This window comes from Hippopotamus amphibius, chromosome 12 (assembly GCF_030028045.1).
Source record: "Hippopotamus amphibius kiboko isolate mHipAmp2 chromosome 12, mHipAmp2.hap2, whole genome shotgun sequence".
NCBI lineage: Eukaryota > Metazoa > Chordata > Mammalia > Artiodactyla > Hippopotamidae > Hippopotamus > Hippopotamus amphibius.
Window position 1 is genome coordinate 77,492,473 of NC_080197.1, and position 20,881 is coordinate 77,513,353.

General features: G+C 39.5%; 1 protein-coding gene across 6 annotated transcripts in view; it reads right to left on the minus strand.

The window, feature by feature from the left end:
* Positions 1 to 7,603: 7,603 nt before the first annotated feature.
* The window catches only part of TIGAR (TP53 induced glycolysis regulatory phosphatase), a 32,488-nt gene continuing 19,210 nt past the window's right edge, over positions 7,604 to 20,881 (minus strand). For 2 of the 6 annotated variants that reach the window (XM_057703497.1, XM_057703498.1), the window contains 5 exons: positions 15,790 to 15,858; positions 14,862 to 14,939; positions 10,780 to 10,890; positions 9,470 to 9,883; positions 7,605 to 8,378 (listed from right to left, as the gene is read on the minus strand). In XM_057703497.1, coding sequence (XP_057559480.1) covers positions 8,259 to 8,378; positions 9,470 to 9,883; positions 10,780 to 10,890; positions 14,862 to 14,939; positions 15,790 to 15,837 — 771 coding nt within the window. In that variant the 5' untranslated portion in view covers positions 15,838 to 15,858 and the 3' untranslated portion in view covers positions 7,605 to 8,258. Of the gene's footprint in view, positions 9,884 to 10,779; positions 10,891 to 14,861; positions 14,940 to 15,789; positions 15,859 to 20,881 lie in introns of all 6 variants that reach the window. The other 4 variants (XM_057703495.1, XM_057703500.1, XM_057703494.1 and 1 more) reach the window with 4 other exon arrangements.

A 20,881-nucleotide genomic window follows, 5' to 3' on the forward strand; every position in this document is an offset into this window, starting at 1 on the left:
ATTTATTTATTTATTTGGAAGATTTTTGCCTATCGCTCTATATTTATAGATATTTATAAAAATGTAACCCCACCTTTTTCCTTTCTTCTGTTAAAGAAATAAAATTTATCTCAGCTTCTCTTAGCTTTTCTTTTTTGTATTACTACATAAAAGTATGTCACAATATGAGAATTAAAGGAATTATGGGAAGGGAGCACTGGGAAAATCTTGAGCAAGCAAAATTTAAAGAAAATCAGAATTTTAAAATAGTCAAGATTTTTCTACACACAAATGAACTCAGCAATTTTGACTAATTCAGACAGAATTATTGAAAACAAGAGAAAAGTTTAATCAATACTGGATTTCTGATCACTCTAGCTTGTGTTTTCCCTTAATGAGACATTAAAAATAAAAACAAAAAAACCCACAGACACAACCACATCAAGATCCCAGTAACGCTCTAAAGAAAGATGCCCTATTCCAGGCTCCCACAGTCAAGAGAAAATGGAATCACTAGAAACCAATCATTAGATGACCCAGATCTTGGAATTAGCAGCAGGAACTTTAAATATTATATTTAAAGCTATTATAAATATACTTAAGGGTTTTAAAGGAAAGAATGGTAATAAGGAATATAGAGATTAGGAATCTCAACAGAGAAAAGAAATAATAAAAAGAACAAAGAAGAAATCAAGAACTGAAAGACACAATATCTGAAATAATACACTTATTAAATGGGCTTAAATAGTAGACTGAAGATGAAAGAATAGTCATTGAAGATAACAAAGTTAATGTGCAATCTAATCTGAAGAAAAAAAAATATGTTAAAAATAATGACCAGGAATTCTCTGAGATTCCAGTGGTTAAGATTTCATGCTTCTACTGCAGGGGGCATGGGTTTGATCCCTGGTCAGGGAACTAAGATCCTGCATGCTGTGAGGCCAAAATAAAATAAAATAAAATAAAATAACCAGAGTCTCAGTGATCTGTGTGACAATATCAAACTGTCCAAAATATGTGTAAGTGGAGTTCTAGCACAGGTGCAGAAAAAGTTGAGGAATAATATTTGAAGATATAGTGGCTGAAATTCCCCCCAAATTGATGAAAAACTAATGTACGGATACAAGCAGCTCAGTAAACCTCAAGAAAAATAAACACAAAGAAAATCACACTTGGGTATATCACAGTAAAACTGCTGAAAACAAGGATAAAATCTTGAAAAGTGCTGCAAAAAACTGAAACTTTACATATAGGTGAATAGTTGTAAGATTTACAACTGATTTCTCATCATAAACAATGGAAACCATAAGTCACTGAAAAGACTGAAAGAAAATAAACCTATGTACCCTGAGTTACACATCCAGCAAGAACATCCTTCAAAAGTGGGGAAAACAATGAAGGTGAGGTAAAAAACAGAAAACTCGTTGCCAGGCTGAAAAAAAATAACACCATATAGAAAATCTAGAGAAAACAAAGAAGAACATCAGAAATAGTAAAAATGTGGGTAAATTCAAACAACTTACAAATAGACAATATACTTTCTTTTTTGGTTTCTTTAAAATACCTCTTAAAGCAAAATTACAACACTGTACTGTGTGGCAACATTTCCACACAGGATGGGAAGGATAAATGAACTAGATGGTTGCAAGACTGTGAAAGTCATGCAACATCAATTTTAAGTACACTGTGATATGAATATATGCATATGTAATTCCTAAAGCACCCGCAATAATAAAAACAATGCAAAGAGGTGTTAGCAAAAAACCAATAAAAGTATTAAAAGAGAATACTAAAAAATACTCAGTAACCCCAAAAGAAGAGAGAAAAGGAAGAACAGCAGAACAAAAATCAGAGGGGACCAACAGAAAAATGACAGAGTAAATCCAATCATACCAATAATTAGATCATATATAAATAAAACACAATTAAAGGCACCAATGGTCATATAAAAATACTCATACGTTGTCTACAAAAGATGTACTTGAAAGAAAAGGGAAAGATATTATATTAGTTTGCTAGGGCTGCCATAACAAAATACCACAGATGGGGTGGCTTAAACAACAGAAATTTATCTTCTTAGAGTTCTGGAGGCCAGAAATCCAAGGTCAAAGTGCCAGCAGGTTTCACTCCTTCCAAGGCCTCTCATCTTGGCTTAGAGGCACCGCTTGCTTTCTCACTGTGTCCTCACTTGGTCTTTCCTCTGTGCTTAGGAATCCCTGGTGTCTCTCAGTGTGAACAAATTTCCTTTTCTTTTAAGAACACTAGTCAGACTGGATTAGAACTTACCTTATTGGCCTCATTTTAACTTAATTGCCTCTTTTTTTTAAATTAATTTATTTTTTGGCTGAGTTGGGTCTTTGTTGCTGTGTGAGGGCTTTCTCTAGTTGCAGTGAGCAGGGGCTACACTTCGTTGCGGTGCGGGAGCATCTCATTGTGGTAGCTTCTCTTGTTGCGGAGCATAGGCTCTAGCTGCATGGGCTTCAGTAGCTATGGCATACAGGCTCAGTAGTTGTGGCTCATGGGCTTAGCTGCTCCAAGGCATGTGGGATGTTCCCAGACCAGGGATTGAACCTGTGTCCCCTACGTTGGCAGGTGGATTCATAACTACTGCGCCACTAGGGAAGTCCCAACTTAATTGCCTCTTTAAAGGCCCTCTCCCTAAACACAGTCACATTCTGGGTTACTTGGGGCTAGGACTTCAACACATGAATTTGAGGGGACATAATTCAGTCCATGAGCTATAAGCATAAGAAGTTTGGGCTTCCTATATGAATAGCAAACAAAATAGGCTGCAAGTTAAGGAGTACTGCCACAGGTAAGAGAAACATTTTTTAATGACAAAAGGGCTAATTCATAAGGAAGACATAAAAATCATAAATGTTTATGTCTCTAAAAACAGAGTAACAAAACACATGAAGCCAAACTGATAAAAATGAAGGGAGAAATAGACAAGTACTAATCTGAGTTGGAAATGTGAACATTCCTCTCTCAGTAACTGAGTAAGCAAACAGGCAAAAAAATCAGGAAGGATTAGAGGTATCTAAGCAACATTACTCATGAATGTCGTATAATTTACATTTATAGGGCATTAAACCCGACAACTACAGAAGACAGTCTTTCTGAAAAGACAGAAAGTCCATCAACATACATCATATACAGGGCCAACAAACAAGTCTCGATCAAGTCAAAAGTTCAAAATCTTACGGAGCGAAATAAATGACTGAATAAATAAATAAACGGGAGAAGAGTACAATCTCTCAGGCAGAGGAATTCCAAGTAATTTTTGTGGATGCTCTGTCCTCAAGGAGTGGGCATAAACCTCACTGTGCACAGAGACTTCCTTCCAAAAGGCACAAGCAGGAAAGGGGGGAAAGAAGAGCCTCTTGACTGTGGAGAAACCTCACAAACACCACTTCAGCCAGGTGATCAAGGTCAACATCAAAATCAACATCAACAATCAAATGAAATAAGTCATGTTGACAGAGTGTACTCCTAATATGATGTGATAAAAATGGTACTTTGCCTCTGTGGTCTTCTCCCAAAAAACCATAACCTCACTCTAGTCATGAGAAGAACACCAAATTCCAACATACACACATCCTATAAAACATCCTACTAGTCCTCCTCAAAACTGCCAAGGTCACCAAAAAACAAGGAATGTCTGAGAACTTGTCGCAGTCAAGAGGAGCCTAAGGAGATGCAACCCTAAATGTAACACGGTGTGGGATGGGGTTGGGAATTCTGGAACAGAAGGAGGACATCAAGTAAAAACCAAGGAAATGTGAATGAACCGTGGATTTTAGTTAATAATACTGCTTCATTAGTTAACAAGGGTCCCATACTAATGTAACATACCAGTAACAGAGGAAACTGGGCACAGGGTATACGGAAGTCCTGGTACCAAATTCTCAATGTTTCTGTAAACCTAAGACTATTCTAAAATATAAAGTCTATTTTAAAATGTAGGTGGAGATACAAATGTCCTGCAACAGCAAAAGAAAGTCGACATGAAGAATTCAGGAATAGACCCACACTTATATGATCAACTGATTTTTATTTATTTAGAAAGTATCTAGCTGCTTTATTTTTGGCTGTGCTGTGTGGCATGCAGGATCTTAGTTCCCTGACCAGGGATGGAACCCGTGCCCCTGCATTGGAAGTGTGGAGTCTTAACCACTGGACCACCTGGGAAGTCCCACATGATCCACTGATTTTTGACAAAGGAACTAAAGTAAGTCAAGGGAGAAGGAAAGTCTTTTCAACAAATGCTGTTAGAAAAACTGGACATCCACATGAAGAACCATGCATCTCAACCCCTCACCTTATACCATACACAAAAATTAATTCCAGGTGGATAAATTGGGAGATTGGGATTGACATATATACACTACCATATATAAAACAGATAACTAATAAGGACCTACTGTGTAGCACAGGGAACTCTAGTCAATACTCTGTAATGGCCTACATGGGAAAAGAATCAAAAAAGAGTGGATCTGTGTATATGCATAACTGATTCACTTTGCTGTACACCTGAAACTAGCACAGCAGTGTAAATCAACTATACCCCAATAAAAATTTTTTAAAAATAAAATATAAATTTGTATCATGAAAAAAAAATAAAGTTGACACTCAGTAAAAACAAAAACAAAACAAACAAAAAACTAATTCTAGATAGATTAAGACCTAAACAGGAAAGGTAAAATTATAAAGCTTCTAGAAGAAAACAGAATATCTCCATAGTTAGGGGGTAGGCAGAGATTTCTTAGAACACAGAAAGCAATAACCACAAAACAAACACAATGGTAAATTTCTTATGAAAATTAACAACTTCTCATAAAAAACACTATTAAGAAAAAAAGTTATGCTTCATAACAAATATATAGCCTAGAATAGTATAAATATCTAAAAGCCTATGTGTATATACATACACACAGACCTAGAGTAAGGTCTGACAACTTTCTTGTATATTAAGCGTACACCCACACCTACTCTATGACCAGCAACTGTACTCCTGGATGGTTACCCAAGAGAAATGAAAACACGTATCTGCAAAAAGACTTGTAAAAAAGCAGAATTTGCATCAGCTTTTTCAAAATACCTCTAAACTGGAAAGGGTCCACGTGTCATCAATAGAACAGTTTATAAATGTGGCATACGCATTCACACGTGGGAATTTCATGCAAAAATAACAAGGAATACCTAGATTAGCAGTGAACATGTCTGACACCCAGATTTTGGTTTCTAATTGCCGTTTCCACTAAAAGGAACCAGGGCTCTTTGGAGAAAACACTGATTCCCGGGACTGGGGCTGGGAAAGAATTAGACGATGCTGGAGCACCCTGTTTGTCAGAATAGAAAGACGTGCTTAAAGAATGACGGGAATATCCCAACAGAACACAACAAGCAGCTGGGAAAGGTTCCCAAAGGACAAATTTGGGACAATTTGGGCATAAAATAATGATAGTACTGGATTTTAAGTCATTGAATAAGAACCCCAGTTCATAGTGATATAAATAAATAAGAAGGGCAGAAGGGAACGTTCTTCCTTACTGCATGATACCAACTAGCACATACAGAAACAGAAATAGAGATAGAAAATAGTCAATGGGGGCTAAAAGTATAGGTAACAATTTAATGAGGAACCAGATGAACAGTCATTTTATGGCCGATGGACTTGGTGATACAACTCATGTGGCTTCTGACAAGACCCACCTCCTTCCTGGGGTGTCTCTGACGAAAAAGCATAACCCGAATCTAATAAAGAGAAGCATGGGAAAAACCGAATAACTAGCCTGTAGCCCGTATTTTTTTCTTTTAATAACAAGGTCAAGAAAGGCTAAGGAACAGTTCCAGATCAAAGAACAATGAAGAGGCAGGACTACGAAATGCAGCACGTGGTCCTGGACTAGATGCTGGGGAAAATTAGCCGCAAGGCACATCGATGGAATAATTGACAAAATTTAAATATGATCTGTTGCCCAGATAATACAATCTATCAATATCAAATTTCCTGATTTTGATATTTATTCTGTGGCTATATACAGGAACATCTTTGCTCTTAAGATGAACACACACTGAAATTTTGCAGGGGAAAAGGGCATGTCTCCAACTTACTCTCAAATGTTTCAGAGGGAAAACACACAATGTAAGCGACAAACCGAATGGGGCAAAATGTAAGCAAGCGGCGAATCGGGGTAGAGATTAAAACAAGGAGGTTCTTGTATCATTCCTGCCTCTTTTCTGTAGGTTTGATGTGTCAAAACCAAAAGGTTGCCAAAACACACATACATTATTATAATTACTCTCCATTTAACGTGAGGAAACAGCAGCTTAGGGATATTAAGAGACTTGCTTGGCCACAATACTAGAAGGCAGCGAATACAGGTCTTCTGACCACAAACCTTCCTTGTGTCACTGCCCGGTCCCACCAGACATCAATCCATCAACAGACGACCCCAGTCCCAGCACAGGCCACAAAGCCACCCCTCCACCCTCCAGTCCTTCTGCTCCCTGCCCAACTCTCCTGTCGTCTGTCCAGCGCCCCCAGCTTGGGTCCCACACACAGAGCTCGAACCCTCCTCGGGGCCCTGCGCCCCCCACTCTGTCTGGGTTCCTCTCCTCCCACAGGTGAGCAGGGCTTTCTCTCTCCTCCGATCCCATCCGAGGAAGCCCTTCTGTGTGTCCCCCAAAGAAAGCTGCATGCCTCCCTCCGGCCTCCCCGCTTCATTTCCCTCCATTGCACGGACCACACCCACAGGTCATGTATTTATCTTCCCTGACAGAGTACAGGTTATACAAGGATGGGGACCTGGCCTATTTTTTCCTCAGTGCTATATATCCACAGTTCTTACAATAGTCTAATAGTTCTTATAATAACTTGGCATGCATGTACCATGCTTGAAATATATTTATCGAATGACCAGATAAATGAATGACATGCGATTCCAACTAAATGTGCACCAGAACTTTTCTGGAAATTGATCAATTGATTCCAACATGTGTATAGAATAGAGGTGCTCACCCTACCAGGTACTCAGCTGCAAAGCTACAGTAAGTGAGAACAACAGTGCTTGTGGGAACCCAGAGCTCTCACTACAACAGAACAGACGCACTCCAGCAAATGTGGGTGCGTGGGGGTCTGGTCAAGAATCACAGGCCAGCTGGGAAAAGAAAGACTCCTAATAAAGATGCTGGGGTAACTGTTTCACCACATGGAAAAAAATATAAAATTGAATTCTTAAGACTTTATGCCATACACAAATTCCAGATAATTTAATGATTTAACATTCAAAAAAATCCTCTAATACTGTAAGGAAAAGGAATTAGGATATGACCTCAGGGTAGAGAAGGCTTCTTAAAAACACCCCTTAACTCCCCCGAAACCATGAAGAACAAGGTATATCAGTTTAACTTCAAAATAAAAAAACACATATGAAAAAGATGTATGATAACATACACCACAGACAAGTGAACTGGAGGATATTTGCAAGGTGTCCTGTAACTCACTAAGAAAAAGCCGCACAGTCCAACAGAAAACCAGACCAAGCACGCAGGCTGCTGACTCGCCAGGGAGGCAATCCTCATGGTCAACACACACATGAAAAACAGGCCCAGACTCCAGCAGTCACAGAAAAGCTCATTAAAATAGTGACGTATTTCTCACTCATCAGATTTACAAAAGTTCATCAGACAAAATCAAGTGTTGCCAAAAATGTGGAAACCGGGAACTCAAGAATACTTCTGGTGAGACTGAAAAATAGTACAGCCACTTCAGAAAGCCACTGGCTCTTGTCAAACTGGAGATGTACATTTTTTATAACAGCACAAGACTATTTCCTGTAAGCATTGTTTCTATGAGAAAACACTGAATACACTAAAACATCCACTGATATGAGAATAAAGAAACAAAAGGTACTATATTTATTCTGTAGAATACTGTGGTTACAAGCAACCAGATCTATACATACCAATACGGAGCCCCAAGATACATGTAATAAGGGAAAATACAGAATACAGACAGCTTGATATTTTGTACATTTTTAAAACAATCAGAATAATACCGTTCCTTTATGACACTAGGTGGCCACGTGAAGGATGGATGGGTGTACAGGCTCGTGGCGCTGCCCACCTCTGCAGAGAACAGGAGGAAACAGGACCGGTGACAGCTGTTTAAAGGAACTTTACTTACATCTCAATGTATTGTTCTTGTTTAAGAAAGGAGGGGGGAGTTATTACTTCTGGATGGTGGGGATGTGGACATTTATTATTTGTCCTTTTCAATTACTTTCCAACTTTTTATCCGCAGTGAACTTCCTCTGCGCTTGACCACACGCTCTGCTCCAATACTGGCATAAACACCGGTGGCGCTGGATGCACTGAGGACCATGATCCTGAACCTGACATATAAGTACACGTGACTTTAGCCTTAACTGACAGCCTCAGTCTTACCTTCTCGTGAGCTGACACTCACGGCATTCATCAACATGATAACTTAAAAGCAAACTGCACGGAAAACACTTTCCCCATTTCGATGAAGACCTCAGAGGGACCCATCTTTAGTACAGAATTAAGTTAACCAAAATCCCTTTTCTCCAGTGCCATCTGGTGGAAAACAGAGGAAACCTCAACCGTACCTTCCACAAAAATCCCCACAGTTCTTTTCAGCGAAGCCCTTCTTTTATTCTGAGGCTCCTGGGAAGCAACCATTTACTTTCTTCAGCACCATCTTCAAACTAAATTCTTCGGCCTACAGGTTAAATAAGAAAGACTGCTCTTTTCCCTTCCCCCTCTCAGATTCCTTCTTTACAAATTTTGTCTCAGAGATGCTTCTTCCTCACAAGACGATTCTGCAACCACACTCCACATTCATCTACATCTTAAACCGCCCAGAGTAAACAATTCCAACAGTTGATTTCTATAGTAAACATTTAGTGTTGTTTGCTTTTACATAAATTGTGATGGCAGGCATTTCTCCTTTAAAGGACTTTTTGAATATAACATATTGTCACATAAATATGGAGTGGAAATTACTAATAGTTCCATCTTCCAAGCACTGGATGAGATAGCAAAAAAAAAAAAAAAAAAAAAAAATACAGTATCTTACCAAGAGCCAATAAAATAGGCTAGATTTTTCAGACATTAAAGAAAAATAGCCAAAAAGAGGACATTAAAAAAAAGCAACAAACCCCATAGTAACAGGGTTCTTAATCCCCCAATTTGCAATACTGAGATCCCCCACGGGTAAAATTACCCTGGAAAATTCCAACTGTACTCAGACAAAAGAAGTTAATTCTCAATGGTTTTCCATTAGTGTTTCACGTGGCTCTGATTCCATCTGAGCTTTATAACCTGCTATAATGGATAGCTTTTTAACTGTTTCCAAGTCTGCATTAGCAGGGAATGGAAATAAAGTCAAAGGCACTCCCTCAGAGGCTCACATGTGTTAGATTTCGATGTAGATTTTTAAATTTTAGTGAGTTTTGGTTACCCCAGTCAGGTGGCCTTGTAGGTGCACACACACACACTGGGTGGTCGGTTTCACTTCTCCTCCCTTCTCAAAGTTTACGATAAAGACGCTCATGCCTGTATTGGGGCTGACTGATGTGAGCTCAGACCTGCTCAGGGTCGCTGGGAAGGAACACTTGAGGTCGGTCAGAAAATAATCCAAAAGGCTTCTCATGTAGGCGCCGTGACTCACAACTAAGACACTGGCCACTAATCCCGGATCGCTGCTGTCTGAATTAAACTTGGAGGCACAGTTTTTCCCTAAAGGAAATATCTCTGCCAAAGAACTTTCCAGACAGTTGCTCGGGGCTTCCTGGGAAAACTGTTCACTCTGACCTGCTTCTTCCAGGATCAGCTGACAAAGAAATTCAAAGAAGTCTTTTCCACGCATTTTCACCTACAAGGAAAGAAAAAAATAAAGCGAAATAAAGTGACATTAATGACTTTTAAGACATAAACAGAACTGACTGTTTCTACACGTCATTGTTAGTAATTACAGAAGCAGATGAAACGCTGTATTTCTATTCATTCAGTCAGTACTTCCACAGACACTGGTAAGTAAGCGCCCACCAGATTTCTGGACCCATGAAAACATTTTAGGGACAAAGAAAGGTGAGTGAGATACAAAGCCTAATTCCTGACTTGAAAGTGCTCAGAGTCCAGCTGGGGAAAGCTACGGGCAAACAGAAGCCTGTAAAATAGCAGGAAACTAGGAATACTTAGGCAACTGCATCCGGTACTTCCGTTCAATTAGAACAACAAGGATAAAAAACCTTCCCTCACTAAACTAATACAAAGTCTTTACCAGAAAGTTATGAAAAATAAAAATAAGGGGGAAATCACCGATAACAAAACTCAAAAGCAGAACACTCCACAGCAATGCAAGCAGGGCTACTTAGAGCTGCAGGGGCAGGGGAGGCAGGACAGCCCTGCTGCCCAAGTTGCTGGGCTTTGCCCACTGCTGCCCTGAGCACCACCACACCTGCTGCCCTGACGCCAACGGCCAATCCGAAGGCTACTGCTCCCTATTCAAGGAGTTTTCTGAACAGGACCGTCTAATAACCCATTTCCTCAAATCCATTATCAGTAATGAGGCCAATTTAATAAATGAGAAAGACAGGACAGCTTAAAAGGGGAAAAAATGGTATCCTGCAGAGTTGTTCTGTGAACCAAACAACGTCCAAACTGCTTAGCTACAACTCAGAAACATCTCGCTTACACAACGAGTCAGATTTCAGCTACTCTGACCATAGCAAGCTCATGGATGTGGCAACTTTCCCCAGGGCTACACACCTGGTCCAAGGTCTCTCCTCCAGGCGGTGTGAACACAGGGCACTCCTGCCCAGCTGCTTTGGCCATGGCCCTTAGCTCACTCAGCGGCCTGCCTTCTGCAACCCCGTATTTCTGCAATGATCCAAAAGACAAAAGTGCCTCAACAGAACTTGCAACACAACAACTAAGTACACATTTATGGCAAATTCACAACAATCATTCTGGGGGTGAGCTTAGATGCCTTCGGCTTACTTTATCCCATCTCCTCAGAGAAAATGCAAACACAGGTGCGTGTGACTTCAAAGCCCATTAGCTTTTTTTTTTTAATTTATTTTATTTTTGGCTGCATTGGGTTTTCATTGCTGTGCGTGGGCTTCCTCTAGTTGTCGCTAGTAGGGGCTACTCTTCGTTTCTGTGTGCAGGCTTCTCATTGAGGTGGTTTCTCTTGTTGTGGAGCACTGGCTCTAGGCGCGTGGGCTTCAGTAACTGTGGCACATGGGCTTAGCTGCTCCACAGCATGTGGGAGCTCCCTGGACCAAAGCTTGAACCCATATCCCCTGCATTGGCAGGTGGATTCTTAATCACTGCACCACCAGGGAAGACCCCATTTTAGCTTTTTAGAGTCATAAAAACTGAGCCTTAGCAGAGGACACACAAGTCACAAAGGAAATGCAAATGGCCAAGAAACATGGGAAATCTACCTCACTAGGAATCCACAGTGTGAAAACTAAAATGACATCGTTTGTGAGTCATTAAATCGGAAGACCACAGAGGCCACTACTAGCCGGTGCTGATGTGAGAAAAACTCTCTCCTAGATCATTCATGGGAGTATAAATTGGCACAGCTTTTCTGGAAGGAAATGTAGCAATACGTACCAAAGTCTTTTTAAAAAGGACACACTCAGCAATTCCATTTCTAGGAAATGTATTAGATATGTGTACAAAGGATTAACTACAAACATATTCACATTTTAACATTATTTACATTAGTGGAAAAATCTAGTCACAACCTAGATGTCCTAAACTAGGTCAGTAGTAGCTTGGTTGAACAAATGATGCAATGTCAATATCTTGGATGAATACAGTCATTAATTATGTGATCATATTGGTGTGCATTTATGGGCACTGAAAAACACAGTACCTGAGAAAAGCTGGTTAAAGAACAACGCATATAGTAGGATTTCATTTCGAGAAATACAAACACAATCAGACAGACAGATAAGTGAACAGACAAACATGAAAAAGTCAGGAGCGCACACAAAATATTCAGTGTCTGTGTGTGGTAGAAATTTTAATTGTATTTTTTTCCCCAAGTGTTCTTAGTTTTAATTCCCTACAATGACAATGGATTATTTGCATATGAAAATATTGAAAGAGACAAATCATTACTTACAGTTTGCACTGATGATGCCAAAAGATTCTACCATCACCATCAGATAAGAAGTCCAAGTGAAATATTACTTTTTTATAAGATTACATGTGCACTTTACCAGCTGCTCTTCCAATCCTCGAAAGTCCGATTTCTTACACTCTCAACTATATCTAGAGCAACCTAACTGTTACAAAGATGGCCATTAAAAACCATCAGTTGCTTTGTTTTCACAAGAATGGAAACATCCATTTGTTAAATACTCCACACTCTATGCTGGAGCAGTTAGCAGGCGAGGACAGGAGTGCCACACAGCTCCCTCCCTTGCTGAGACCCTGGTGTGCTGGAGGTACTAACCAAATACAAGTGGAAAAGTGCCGTGATGGATGGAAGGAAGTACCAGAGACAGACAGACATGGCAGAGATGTCTAATCTGGACTCGGGAAATTACTGGGGGCCAAAGCCTCTGGTGAGTGGAAGTTGGCCGGGCCTGGGACCAAGCATTCCAGGCAGAGGAGAGGACCAATGCAGAGGTTTCGTGAGCACAGAGCATGGGGTATTAGGGCATTTCCGAGAAAAGGCATGAGAAGCACGTGACCAGTGGTCCAAAGCACGGACTCCAGGGCCAGAGGCCTCAATATAAATCTGAACTCTGCCACAAATGAGCTCTGGGACCCTGGGCCTGGACTTGACCTCTGTGTGCCTTGGTTTCTGCTTCTGTAAAATGGGCATTAAGAAATGAGGTTTTTACATCTTCCTGGCACCAGGGTTCTTATGAAGATGAACACACCTGTGGCTCTTGGAACAGAGGTGGGATGCTGGCAGCACGGTGCCAATGCCCACTAACGTGACGGCTAAGCCCGGGCACTGAGCACCCGGGAAGAGGCAGGAGGCAACAGATCAGACCCCACAGCTCCCGAGAGCCACGTCAAGAGTTACGACAACTCCCGAAGGTAAGAGAGAAGCAGTGAACCCATTTATACAGGGGTGTGGCAACCAAATTTGCAAAGATTACTCTGGGTGCAGCATGCAGATCAGATTGGAAAAGCTGGGAGTGAGACAAAAAGCAGGAGAATTACTGCCCCAGTGACCCAGGCAGCAGAGGATGATGAGCGGCAGTAGGAGGGCAGCAGGGGTGGGCTCGCAGAGAAATGAAGGACCCAGCAACTACTCAGAGGAGGAGGGGACGAGATGAAGACAGGATGTGTGGTGGGAGAGACAGTGAGGGGCCAAGGAGGAAGGGCTTCAGCCACTGCGTAGAGCAGGGGCCGCAGGGAGAGGAGAGCAGCTTCCACTGGCCAGGTGTGGCCACTGGGGCAGCTGGGCCACGGGCAGCTCCATGTGTGTATGCAGATCAGGGAAGAGCCCATGGACTGAAATTCCAGGAGAGGATGAAGTTACTCGGGAGAGAGCACAGATGGAGAAGGGATGGCCCAGCTGATTATAATGCTTTCTCTGATAGGTGATGATGGGTCCTGTAGCTTTCCACTGAACTCAGGACATTTTTACTTTTTAATCTATTCAGCTTAGTTTTGGGGATAGGTGTTCTGTTTTGTTTTGGCTGCAATTTTTTTTTTCTTTTTTGGCTGCAATGTGTGGTTTGCGGGATCTTAGTTCCCTAACCAGGGATTGAACCCCTGCCCTTGGTAGTGAAAGTTGTGGAGTCCTAACCACTGGCTTGCCAGGGAATTCCCAGGACGTTTTTAACACCATTAGAACGTTGGTTCCTGGGCACAGAGTGTGCCTTTCCAGGGAGTGTTTATACTGGAGCTCTAGTCTATATGCTGAACATGTGTAAGTCATGAAAAGCTCAAAGATGCCCTAGCCATTCTGTTACGTTTCTCTCCAGGTGCAGAGGAACTCACAGGGCCGGCAGGACAGTAACCAGCTTACACATCAGTATTACAGGTCATCCTAAAAATGCTGCTCTAGGAGGAAACCTGGGACCAAACTCAGATCTGGAATTGCTGTATGGTTGTAGCTAAATCCCAGCTTCAGGAAGATTCATTTCTGGTATTTAAAGTTGCTGTAAAAAAAAGTCTATCCATGCTTACAATTAGGGAGTAGGATTGGGAGGCTGGGAAGGCAACTTTTCACTTTAAACTTTTTTTTTTTGGTCATTAACAATGTGGTGGGTTTTTTTAAAAAAATAAGTTGTTTGTTTATTTATTTATTTATTTATGTATTGGCTACGTTGGGTATTGTTGCTGCACACAGGCTTCCTCTAGTTGCGGAGAGCAGCGTCTACTCTTTGTTGCAGTGCATGGGGTTCTCACTGCAGTGGCTTCTCTTGTTGTGGAGCATGGGCTCTAGGCTTCAGCAGTTGTGGCACAAAGGCTCAGTAGTTGTGGCTTGCGGGCTCTAGAGCGCAGGCATAGTAGTTGTGGCACACAGGCTTAGTCACTCCACAGCATGTGGGATCTTCCTGGACCAGAGCTTAAATCCGTGTCCCCTGCATTGGCAGGCGGATTCTTAACCACTAGCGCCACTGGGGAAATCCCTCATTTTTAACTTTAAACTCTTCTGTACTAAATTCTCACAAGTATACCTTGCTTTTATAATTTAAGATGCCTCTTGCCTATGATTTTAATGATTAAATAAGATACTTTATGAGAGTAAGTAAGAGTAACTGCCACACAGTAGATTCTTCACATGTTAGCAGGAAGGCGTTTTAAACTAAGTTGGTTTATTGATGTCTTATGGTAAAAGAACAATATGTAAGTAAGTTACTTACCCTTTCTCGGAGTCTTGAGTCATACTTTACTGTAATATCTTTGCAAAGTTTGTTCTTCTCCAAAATCCCATGCACGGTCTGCAAATCAAATGACAACTACTTCTTTTCTCATAAAAATAATCATTCTGGGAGGATTCAGGATGGTGGTATAGGAAGACCCTGAACTCACCTCCTCCCAAGGACTAGGAAAACCCCCTAAGGCTAACAGCAGATTTTCCAGCAGAAACCTTACAGGCCAGAAGGGAGTGGCATGACACATTCAAAGTGCTGCAAATTCCAACCAAGAATTTTCTACCCAGAAAGGTTATCCAGAATTGAAGGAGAGATTAAGATTTTCCCAGATAAACAAAAGCTAAAGGAGCTCACTAAATCAGCCCTACAAGAAATATTAAGGGGACTTCTTTAAGCTGAAAAGAAATAGCACTAATTAATAATAAAATATATGAAAGTAAAAATCTCACTGGAAAAGGTAAATATATAATAAAAGTAGTGGATCAATCACTTATAAAACAGAGATGAAGGCTGAAAGACAGAAGTAAAATTACAATAATCAGTTAAGGGATACATAAAATAAAAAGATGTAAAATGTGTCATAAAAAGTGTAAAATGTGGTGGGAAGGAGTAAAACGCTAAAGTTTTGGAATGTGTTCAAATTTAAGTTGCTACCAACTTAAAACAGGCTACTACTTACATGGGATGTCACAAAGAAAAAACTTATACTAAATACACAAAAGAAAATGAGAAAGGAATCTAAACATAACACTAAAGAAAACCACCAAACCACAAAGGAAGAGAGAAAGAAGAAAGGAATAGACAGAAACTATAGAAACAGCCAGAAAACAATTAACAAAATGGCAATAAGTACACACCTATCAATAATTACTTTTTTTTTAAAGAGGAGAAAAGCATAAAACTTTAATATTCTTACATGTACACAGAAGTCTTCAGAAGGAAAATGAAAACCCGAAGAAGCCATTAAGCCCCAAAGCTTATAAACCTTTGAACACAAAAGAACAATAAATTGTGGGGATGTGACAAGATAAAAAAAGGGGGGCTTGGGCTAGGGGCAGTAAATTGTGGGACAGTGACTAGGAAATATTTGGGAAAACTATGTAAGATAAGGGTTATTTTACTAGCATACCTATCAATAATTACTTTAAATGTAATTGGACAAAATATGCCAATCAAAGATAAAGAGTGGTTGAATAGATTAAAAAAAAAAGAGCCATTTATAGGCTGCCCACAAGTGATTCACTTCAGAACACAGGACATATACAGACTAAAAGTATGGAGAAATATATTCCATGCAAATGGAAATGAAAAGAAAGCTGGAGTGGCTACACTCATATTAGACAAAATAGACTTTAAAACAAAGACTGTAATAAAAGACAAAGAAGGCATTATATGATAGAGGGGCCAATCCAGCAAGAAGATATAACTTTATAAATGTATTTTCACCCAACACAGGAGCACCAAGATATATAGAACAAATATTAGCAGACTTAAAGGGAGAAATTGAAAGCAATACAATAATAGTAGGGGACTTTAGCACCCCATTTACACAAATAGGTAGGTCATCCAGACAGAAAATCAGTAACATCAGCCTTAAATAACACATTATACCAGATGCACTTAATAGATATAAACAGAACACTCCAAACAAAAGCAACAGAATATCATTCTTAAATGCACATGGAACATTCTCCAGAATAGATCACATATTAGGTCACAAAACAAGTCTCAATAAATTCACAAATACTGAAATCATACCAAGCACCTTCTCTGACCACAATTGTATGAAACTAGAAATCAAGCACAAGAAAAAAACAGGAAAAACCACAAAAATGTGGAGATGAAACAACATGCTATTGAACAACCAATGGATCGTCGAAGAAATCACCGGAGAAATCAAGAAACACCTAGAGACAAATGAAAACAGAAATATGACATACCAAAATCTATGGGATGCAGCAAAAAGAAGTTCTGAGAGAAGTTAGTTCATAGCAATACAGGCCTATCTTATGAAATAAGAAAAACCCCAAATAATCTAACTTTACACCTAAAGGAACAAGGAAAAAAAAAAAGAAGAAAGCCCCAAATTAGTAGATGAAAGGAAATAATAAAGATCAGAGTGGAAATAAACACAATAGAGACTAAAAATAATAGGAAAAATATCAATGAAAATAAGGGCTGGTTCTTTGAAAAGATAAACAAAATCAACAAACCCACAGCTAGACTAACAAAGAAAAAAGAGAGAGGACTCAAATAAATAAAATCAGAGATGAAAGAAGAGAGGTTCCAACTGATAACACAGAAATACAAAGGATTGTAAGAGACTACTACAAACAATTATATGCCAACAAATTGGACAACCTAGAAGAAATGGATAAATTCCTAGAAATCTCAATGATTTCAAGACTAAATCATGAAGAAACAGAATATATGAATAGACCGATTACTAGTAAGGAGACTGCATCAGTAATCTGAAATCTTCCAACAAACAAAATCCCAGGACCAGATGGCTTCGCTAGCCATCTGAAATGCTACAAAACATTCTAAGATTTAATACCTAGCCTTCTTGAAATCTTCCTGAAAACTGAAGAGGAGGGAAACCTTGCAAACACATTTTATGAACCCAGAATTACCTTGATACCAAAAACAGACAAGGATATCACAAAAAGAATATCACCAATGAACATAAGATGCAAAAATCCTAAACAAGATATTAGTAAACTGAATCCAACAATACATTTAAAGGACCATAAACCATGATCAAGTGGGATTTATTCCAGGGATGCAAGGATGGTTCAACATATACAATCAATTAACATGATACACCATATTTACAAACTGAAGGATAAAAATCACATGATCATTCCAATAGCTGCAGAAAAAGCATTTGACAAATTCAACACCCATTTATGATAAAAAAAAAACCAACTCTCAACAAAGTGGGTATAGAAGGAACATACCTCAACATAACAAAGGCTATATATGACAAGGCCACCGTTAACATCATACTCAACACTGAAAAGCTGAAAGGTTTTCCTCTAAGATCAGGAACAAGACAAGGATGCCCACCATTACACTTTTATTCAACATAGTTTTAGAAGTCTTAGTCACAGCAATTAGGCAAGAAAGAGAAATTAAAGGCATACAAATTGGAAAGGAAGAAGTAAAACTGTCACTGTTTGCAGAAGACATGACACCATATGCATAAAATCCTAAATACTCCCCCAAAAGACTGTTAGAACTAATAAATGAATTCAGTAACATCACAGGATACAAAATCAAATACAGAAATCTGTGGTGTTTCTATACACTAATTAGTGAACTATCAGAAAGAGAAATTAAGAAAATAATCCCATTTATGATTGCATCAACAAGAATAAAATACCTAGGAGTAAATTTAACCAAGGAGGTGAAACCTGTACACTGAACACTATAAGACACAGATGAAAAAAAAAAAAAAAAAAAAAAAAAACTGAAGACACAAATAAATGCAAAGATATTCTGTGTTCATGGACTGGAAGAACTAATATTGTTAAAATGTCCATACTACCCAAAGCAATCTAGATTCAATGCAATCCCTATCAAAATTCCAGTGGCACTATTTCACAGAACTAGAACAAATGATTCTAAAATTTGTATAGAATCTCAAAAGATTCCAAATAGCCAAAGCAATCTTAAGAAAAAACAAAGCTGGAGGAATCACACTCCCTGATTTCAAACTATGCTATAGAGCTACAGTAATCAAAACAGTATGGTACTGTCACAAAAACAGACATATAGATAAATGGAACAGAATAGAGAGCCCAGAAATATACCCACGTATATACAGACAATTAATTTACAACAAAGGAGCAAAGAACATACAATGGAGAAAGGACAGTCTTTTCAGCAAACGGTGCTGAGAAAACTGAGTAGCTACATGCAAAGGAAGAGACTAAGCTACTATCTTACACCATACACAAAAATTAACCCAAAATGGATTAAAGACTTGAATGTAAGATCTGAAACCATAAAAATCCTAGAAGAAAACACAGGCAAGTAACTTCAGGGCAGTAACTTCACTGATATTAGTATTTGCAATGTTTTAATAGATCTGACTCTAAAGATAAGGGAGAGAAAAGCAAAAATAAATAAGTGGGACTACATTAAACTAAAAAGCTTCTGCACAGCAAAGGAAACCATCATCAAAACTAAAAAGCAACCTAATGATAGAAGATAATTGCAAATCATATATCTAAGGGATTAATGTCCAAAATATACAGGTGATCCTTAAACATGGATTTGAACTTCACAGGTTCATGTATACATGGACTTTTATAAATAAATACATACTATAGTACTACATGATTCTCAGATGTGGAACCGTGGATACACAGGGCTGACTGCAAAGTTACACGCAGATTTTTGACTTCAAGGAGGGTCAGTGCCCCTGAGCCCCACATTGTTCAAAGGTCAACTGTATAAAGAACTCATACAAGTCAACAACAACAAAAACCCAAACAACCCCATTAAAAAATGGGAGAGCATCTGAATAGACATTTTCCAAAGACACAGAGATGGCCAATAAGCACATGAAAAGATGTTCAACATTGCTATTACAGAAATGCAAATTAAAACTACATAAGCTATCACCTCACATCTGTTGGAATGGCTACTGTCACAAAGACAAGAGATAAGAAACACAGGAGAGGATATAGAGAAAAAGGAACCCTTGTGCACTGTTGGACTGTAAATTGGTGCAGCCACTATGGAAAACAGTATGGAGATTCCTCAAAAAATTAAGAATAAAACTACCATATGACCCAGCTCTTCTACTTCTGAGTTGTTTTTGTTTGTTTGTTTTGCTTTTTGTCATGCCGTGTGGCTTGTGGAATTATCTTGGCACCTTTGTCAAAATCCAATTGACCAAAAAAACTAACCAAAAACAACTGATATATAAGCGTGGTCCCTCAATTTGTGCTTGAAAGAAAAAGTTCTTATTTCACCTTAATTTTTGAAATTATTTTCACTGGGTGTGTATTTGGAGACTTTTGAGTCATTATTTCTTCCCTCTTGAGATATCAACTACATGTATATTCACTGAGACTCTTCATTCTTCCTTTTTTCAGTCTTTTTCTCTCCACAGTTAATTTCGGAATGTTCCATTTCCACACCTTCATGTTCCCTGACCTCTTCTTCTACAGTGTCTAACTACTGTTGATGCCACGCTGTGAAATCTTCATTTCAGAATACTGCATTTTTCATCTCTAGAAGATGAACTTGGTTCTGCTGTCTCCTACCTCTCTCATTATGTTCCTCTGAGGACAGTTTAGTCTCACTATTAAGGTGTGATATGCTCTCTGTATTCAGCAAAGCCTCCACTTGTGCTGGTGGGCACTCTGACTCCCCACCCCATGTAAGCCTCAGGAATGGAGTGGATGACCACCCCCCAGGAAGTGTTCCCCCACCCTCCCGAAGTTGTGCTTTCTGTCCTCGTGCAGTTTCAGCCACACGTGTGCAGATGAACCGTCCACCGAAGACTCACAGGGTCCCCTGCACATATGCAGAGCGCCCCCTGTCTGTGCAGCACTCTGCCCCACGCATTTTAGTTACTTCAACTCCCCAGATGCCAAGCTTTGTCCCCCAACTCAGTGAGACCACTGGCCTCTATCTGGCTTCTTCTGCCAGAGTCTGGGAGTTGCTTCAGCCGGAAAATCACAACAACCGAGGGCTCACCTGCCTTGTTTCACTTTATTTGGGGATCACAGCCCACACCACCTGGAGTACAATGTCTGAGAACAGGTGTCTCACAGATTTTGTCCTGTGTTCTACTTATTTATGGGGTAGGCTACATTCCAACCCTGTTATTTCCCCACAGTTGTCACAAAAGTCTCCTGCCACTGAGCTTTTAGAAGTTGATTTGGTTCTTTTTTTAAGTCTCTAGGATCATTTTTACAATAATCTGTTCCCTAAAGATATTTCACACATCTTTTATTTCTTTAGAGTAATATAGCTGTTCCTCAAACTGT